This window comes from Hibiscus syriacus, unplaced genomic scaffold (genome assembly GCF_006381635.1).
Source record: "Hibiscus syriacus cultivar Baekdansim isolate YM2019G1 unplaced genomic scaffold, ASM638163v2 tig00010263_pilon, whole genome shotgun sequence".
In the NCBI taxonomy this organism is placed as follows: Eukaryota; Viridiplantae; Streptophyta; class Magnoliopsida; order Malvales; family Malvaceae; genus Hibiscus; species Hibiscus syriacus.
In genome coordinates this window covers 1,259,340-1,266,461 of record NW_024062210.1, presented here as the reverse complement: position 1 = coordinate 1,266,461, position 7,122 = coordinate 1,259,340, and the positions used below count along the sequence as shown (strand labels likewise).

Here is a 7,122-nt window from a genome sequence, read left to right as displayed (position 1 = left end):
TGCTAAAAAAAATTAAGTTTTTCATTTTTCTTCTTCTCCACACAAAACGCCCCCCTTTTCCATATTTTCTCTCAAGTGTTCTTGAGATTCAAGAACAAAACGCCCCCCTCGTCGACCGCCATGAACGGTGCCGGCCACCGTCATTGGTGGCGAAAAAATATTTTTTATTTTTATTTTTGAAATCTCGAAAACCCTTTCGTTCCCACCTCAAAAATCAAAATTTTCAAAAAAAAATGAAATAGCCTCGGGATAGATCTAGGTTCAAAACTTCGAAACCCTCCCCCTTTTGGTCATCGGCGTTTGAGTTTTCAAATCGGTAAAACAAGCATGCAAGGGCGATGAAGCGAGTAAGGTAACAAATTTTACCTTTTTATTTCTTTCGCAAACGTTACAATGCTTTGAGTGATTCGGTCGATTCTTGCTAGTATTTTGTGCCTAGTATTCTTTGCGTAACCTCTGTGTTATTGTGTGTCAAATACATGGGTATTTATAAGTACTAAAGAAACATATTCCTAGAGTTTGATTCAGAGTAAAACTCAGTTATTTGATGCTCCACGACTCTGACTTGTTGTTTGGTTGGCTGTGAATGAGTCACTTTGACTCACGTCTGTTGAAGACCGAGAAAATCAACGGGGAACCCGGCTGTTGGAGCAGCGGCGTGCGGCGATGGGTCTTCAAAGGGAGATAACGACTCTGGAGATGGGGTGAACTAGGGTTCTGGAAACCCTAGTTGTTGTGGGTTGTTTGGGCCACTTGTTCTTTAAAGCGGGTTGTAGAACTCTAGGCCTGCAACATGTAATATAAAATAATTACTATAATATATAATATGTTTAATATACTATATATTATAAAGGTGTGACGTATGGGACGCAAATGTTGTATCTACATATGTGATTTGAAGTTTTAATAATTTATGTATGTACGAACCAAACATTCTTAGTAATTAAGAGATTTGTTGTTATCCCTTAAGGTTTCGGGTTCAAGCACCGTGTATGTAACAATATGAGTGTTTTGTTATTAAATGGTTGATAGTCTTTAAACAGATATTATCTTGTATTCATTTATTTAATTTAGTTTTAATTTGACTTTAATTAAGTTTAGATCAATCAATATGACATCTTTAATTCAATTTTGATCGTTTGTTCCAATGATTTGAGGTTGTGATATCAATAACTACCGATGTTGATCGTTTGCTCTTCATAGTTTATGATTACAACTTAATGGCACGTCTTCAATTGCTGAAGTTAAGCCTGATTATTATTGGTCAGAACCCAATTAAAAGATCTTCTTCAGCCCAACCCCAAACAGTGTTTGCTTAATTGAGAAACGCCGCCGTTTAGAGGAAAAAGTCCCCTCGATCTCTTTTAATGACAGTTTTACCCTGACGGAGCTGGCTCACCGGTCACCGTCACTGTCCGTCCAAAAATGGCGTCAAGACTAGCGATGCTGAAACGCTCCGCCGCAGTCGAATACGGTTCTGTTTTGGGGCTGCGGAGATGGGTTCATGCTTCAGCACTCCCTCCACCCCATCAGTCAACCCCACCGTCGCAGCCGTTGGTTTTATCCGAGTCCGATCAAATCCCAGACAGCAATATTAACGACTTCGGGTTTGGTTCCCGATTTTCCTTTTTGGAGGATCTATGGAGCTCATAGCTGTCCCAAAGAGAAAAGTAGGGATCTTTATTTATTAATTCAGTTAGATATGTTCAAATGGAAATGTTCATATATTTGTTTCTATAATTTGTAGTTGAGTCGCCATAAGAGAGGCATAAGAAATGGACCCAAGGGTTTGAAACCCTTTCCGGTCATTATTAGATGCAAGTAAGTATTTTTAATTTATCAATTATGGTTTCATGTTTGTTATTGGAAATTGCTTGAATTAGAAATCACCATAGTTTAGTTTACTACTTTAGTTGTTGAAATGGTTGAATAGCAGTAGATATTAATCATTATTTATAAAAAAAAATGTTAAATCTTAGCTTGAATTGGATGTCCTCGGTAAGAATATCAAAGAGCTTCGGATATAGTTTATGGTATTTACGTTTATCGAGATTGGAGACTGTACAATAAGTAAATGATAATGTAAGGTTTAGGCCTGTGAATCTCTTGAAGGCTGAACAAAGAGATGGAATTACAACACTGTTTTATTGCAGGAGCTGCGGTCACCGCACTTTTTTTGTTGCAGTGGAGCTCAGGGACGGAACAGCGAACATGGTGATTCGCCCGGTTAAGTATGTTGTGTTTTCTGTTGGTGAATTACAGAGATGTTTTTGTGTTTTATGAGTAAAACTGTGTCATTTATCCGATTTTTCTTGTAGAAATCTACTTTGCCCTTAAGCTTGATCCTTGTACACTAATATATTTTGCTTGATGACTGTTATCAATAATAAAGTAGGCTAGAAAGTTTCTTTAGAGCGAAGTGTTATCTCTAAATTCACTAAATTAATCTTTTTTACTGTCATAAACAATCGCGTACACAAAAAAAATCAATCACCAACACTTACAACTAGTTTCTCTTGTATGTACCTTGTTGAGTTCTCTACTGTCTATTCATCTTTATCTTCATCTTCTTCATAATTGAAAGGCAATGGCACCGACTTGAATGCTCGATAATTGCCGGCGTTATTCAAATGCTCATTCTCTAACCTGGAAATAACGTTTTCAAGCATGTTAGATTCAAATTCAGATTCGAGTTTGTAAAATAGCAGGGAAAGAACACACTTAGTTTACCTGAAGAAATTCCACACCCCTCGACGGATTATCTCGAGGCTGGCCTCGATGGTGATCATGGTTTGCCTATGCAAATCAAATAACTTGAAATTGAACACTGTTTGCAACCATGCAAATCTCAGCAGAACATTCAGGACCTGCATTCCAATGAATGTATCCCAATAAACACATACGACCATACGAATTGAACAAGTTTGGAGTTTGAATACTCGGTTCCTAGACTTACCATAGCACCGAAATAGACACTTTTCCGTTGTATAAGGAGTTTGTCTCTCAACCATCGGTTCCTAGAATGGCGTTGAAGAAGTCCCCAATCGTAGACAAGGTCCCAGTAAGTACATACAACGGCGGCAGTCACAGAGACGATGAGAGCCAATATTTCCCAACTCAACCCTTTGTTAAGACTGTATGCTGTTCTTAAACAAAGGGCCACGATGGTGATGAAATATTTCCCTGCATTGTAACCTTGCAAGGTATCTTTCTCTTCGAAAAAACGACGCAGGCACTGAAGCATGCGAGACCAGAAAGGAATCACAGCGACAATGTAGCTGAAAGTGTTGAAAACATCGTTGCTATTGCAGCTGTTTTTTCGGTGTCTGAAATCTCCCCAACCATAGTAGCAAATGTAGAACTCAAGACTTCTAAATGCTTGAACCTGAAACCGAACAAAGAATTGAAAAGAAGTTAATATCGAAGATTTTGTCTTGTCTTTTTCAGACATGAAAGGTTCATTTCACAAACCTGGCTAGTTAACTGGTCTGCCAGGAAGAAATCTGGGAGTCTGACCTGCAATTTGAAAGGAATTTTACAGATTACTTTAACAGATCCGTAGACGCATCAGATACGGATATCTGATCCACATACTCCAAGAAAAATGAACGCTTACCTTGTAAAGAGGGGCTAATATACTATGAAATAAACAAACAAGGAAGAAGAAACGACTAGATCGATATAGGATGTTTAATGGCAAGAACATTATGACAAACACCACCTGCAGATAGACCAAGAAATCAGTCGTAAGTTATACATAAACACATACATATATGTATGTATAAGTTTATGGTTATGAATGAATTCAATGATCTTACCAGAACCAAGATCAAAGGGACAATTTCGGTGAATGCTTTATAATCCATAGTTTTGGGATCCATCTCCATATCAAGATTAGAGAGCACACTAGCAAGTGCCATTACTGCAAGGCCAAAACTTACAAGGAGCACTTCCCGGTACCCGAGTTCAGTTCCTTGCTTGAAACCAAATATGAAGGCATAATTAACTCGATACCTTCTCCAAAAGTACACATTGCTGGCGTACAACACCGTATGTAGAACAATGAATCCAAATAAACTGCAAAATTGTTTGCGCTAAAACTTGTCAAACAAATGGTTTATATACAGACTGAAATCAACTTCAATTGCAGTTGCAGGGACAGGATTCTAAGCCAAAATTGATTAATTCGTTACCTGTAAAGGGGGAACATGGTTTCCATGTACTGGTCAGCTCCATCGTGACCCAAGATATGCCGAGCACGAATTATCAAAATAAGAGCTATTACGAGAGCAAATCCGCATCCAGCAAAGAAACCTGATAAAATATTCAAGAATTGCAGAGTTGTATCTTTCCAAAAAATGAATTGCTTATGCGTATGAAATTCAAAGCTCTACCAGTATAAAATGTTGTTGTATGTCTTTGTTTCCTAGTTTTTGGTCTTAAAATATTCATTCCTTTGCTGCGGTTCGAGTTTGCAAAGTGTTTGATGAATGTAGCCTCAACTCTTTCCATAAGTTTTGTAACCTCTTCGGAGCTACCTAGATAAGAACTATCCACCATGTTCATGTATGATTTTGAAGCATCCCTTGAACTGATCTGCAATCATAAAAGAACAAAACACTGTAAAAAATAAACAGAAATCTAAATAATTTTCCACATAAATAAAGTGTATGTGCATATATGCAAGCATGTATGTATGTATACCTTGTCATATTTCTTCATGATTTTTGAGAAAGCCAGTATATTTAAGAAGCTGTAACTTTTGAGGAGGAGAAGTTTCCGGTAGAATTCAACAAAGGCTCGCTTAAGTTTATTCTCAACTCTCTTGAAATTCTCCCTATTAAACTTCAAATCAGACTGTTTAGGGGCGTTTAGAAGCACTTTAATGGTTGATCCAGGCGTGGCAAGCGTGTTATTCATTTTAACACGGTCTAGTATCTGTAATGGAGCTGGTCTATGTTCTTTCAACTTATTAGTCACTAGTTTTTCAATGGTTCTCCCTTCAATATCTTGCTTTGCAGTATCTTTCTTATCATCGTCTGAATCACCGTGCATGCTCGGCCCTTCATCGATGATCTCCATGTGCTCAACTGATCTGCCTGCAAATTGACAACCAAAGGTGTAATTCATAAAAAAAAATCACTTCTCCAAGCTTTAATCTTTAGTGTAGTGAGTGGCTACTTACTGCTGCTTGATTTAGCACCGGCAGGAATCGAAGCCGCCAGCATGGCAGTTGACGCGGCTACAGCCGAGGCGAGACGAGTCATATCATGGGACCGGTCAGGCCACGGCCATCCTTGAGGATTCTCCACTTTGATTCTAAAAGCAATGAAAGCATCCATTTGCTTGTTCAGGGTCTCAGCCTCCTGCATCACCTCTGCCACCTTGGACTTGTAAAACTTGTCCACCTTATTGAACTCATCGTCCAGCCTTCTGAAGTAAACCAATTCGTACTCCCCACCTTCTTCTCCTTGCATGAGGAACGTCGTCTCGTACTTCTCGGAGCCGTTCCGGTTAACAGAATTCACGAAAATGGGATGCTCTTCAACGTCCGGCGATGTCGGATCGATGGAATGTTGACCATGCCTATGAACCAACAGCCCACTGAAAGATCTGTACATGGACAGGCTTCGTTTCAGTCCATGTGGGAGGGATTGTTGTTGCTTGCTTCTTTGATTGAAAGCTTGAATATCTTTTAAAAGGGTCTTAAGATAATCATAATCCATGTATGCCCCTTTCCATTCCGGTACCATTTGAGCTGCAAATTCCTTCCCAAACTTCATTTTCTTTTTCTCCTCTGCACAGTGGTGTTATACAAAAACGAAGCTTCAAGAAATGTGTGAATATGGGGTTTACAACAATGCATGTCTATTTATAAGCATAAAACGTTGACTTTTTTCTGGTTACTTGCTCAGTTCTTCTAGTTTCAATATTCACATTAAGAATTTTCAACAGCAACTGATAATAACAAAAAGAAAAAAAGAATTAGGTACCAAAAACTATATTTAACCTAATATAATAGTAATCAGTTGGCAGTTGTATAAGTACACCTAAAACCAGGCCGTGCATGTACGTTAATGTTACGGTTCACCCGATCCGATCTGAGGTGTCATACTAGACTATTAGAGTGACCCACAATAAAAATAACATAAAAATTTAAATTTTTTTATTAAAACATATAAAAGTACAAGTGTAGAAAATTTTCAAATCGTAAAACGGAATTCATTCATACCTCTCATCATAAAAGTTTCAGACTCAATATAAAATCAAATGTGACCTACATGCCCCTAATAACAATAGTATCATACTCTATAATCAAAGCCGAAGGAACTCCCATTACTGAAGTCGATAGTTACACTGAATCGATCTTTTAACCTGAAATGGTGAATAACATAGTGAGCTATGGGAAGCTCAGTAATACAGAACTGTCAGGTGATGCTGAAGAACATGCAGATAAATAACAAGCATAAAAATTTTCTTATTGATTCAAGTATATGCAGGTTTTCGTGATGAGATGAGGTTCCACTGATATTTCTTCAGGTAACAGACAAGTAGCTTATAGCTCAGAGGAACATTCAGAAGACCAGGTTCAGAAGATTGGAATAGGACGTCTAGTGTGTTCCCTCAAAACCATAATAAATGAAATCATAGTTTAAAAATGATTAATAGTTTATTTTTGTAAAACAAATTTTTAAAAACACAATAATATCCTCTACTTGTACATCAACATGCAGTTCCCTATAACTGTATCTATAAGGACTTACCCTAGGCCCATTGGGCATAGAAACCAACCTAAGGGAATACCTTGGGGCCTTAGAGCCTATCCAAGGAATACCTTGGGGCCTTAAATCCTACCCAAGGGATTACCTTGGGTCCTAAGATCCTACTAAGGGTCACCTTAGGCCCGTAAGAATTTACCAGCTTGATCAGAGCTAAACCTTCGTACTCCAGAATCCTACCCAGACAGTATCCCAATAAAAATCATATTGAGCAGTAAACTGTAATATCAGAATCATGATCCAGTAGAATCTCGTAAGAGCGACAATGAAGTTTATTCAAATCACATAACTGCCCTCCACCCGTACACCATATCCAGTCCCATGATTTACCCAAGAGAGTGCT

General features: G+C 38.2%; 1 protein-coding gene and 1 long non-coding RNA gene across 2 annotated transcripts; one reads left to right on the top strand and one right to left on the bottom strand.

Annotated features, from left to right (window-relative positions):
• The first annotated feature begins 1,315 nt into the window (after positions 1-1,315).
• LOC120203776 lies at positions 1,316-2,238 on the top strand. Its single transcript, XR_005523899.1, has 3 exons — positions 1,316-1,670; positions 1,748-1,821; positions 2,154-2,238. It is a non-coding gene; the product is annotated as an uncharacterized LOC120203776 (long non-coding RNA).
• A 258-nt stretch (positions 2,239-2,496) lies between these two features.
• On the bottom strand, positions 2,497-5,893 carry LOC120203771 (phosphate transporter PHO1 homolog 3-like). The gene is made up of 11 exons (XM_039203948.1): positions 5,888-5,893; positions 5,186-5,786; positions 4,705-5,099; positions 4,395-4,596; positions 4,194-4,314; positions 3,819-4,077; positions 3,617-3,721; positions 3,472-3,516; positions 2,957-3,385; positions 2,731-2,867; positions 2,497-2,646 (listed from the first exon to the last, which is right to left on the bottom strand). Exons 2-11 carry the CDS (start codon positions 5,781-5,783, stop codon positions 2,547-2,549), a joined length of 2,391 nt encoding a protein of 796 aa, XP_039059879.1. The 5' UTR covers positions 5,784-5,786; positions 5,888-5,893; the 3' UTR covers positions 2,497-2,546.
• Positions 5,894-7,122: the final 1,229 nt, after the last annotated feature.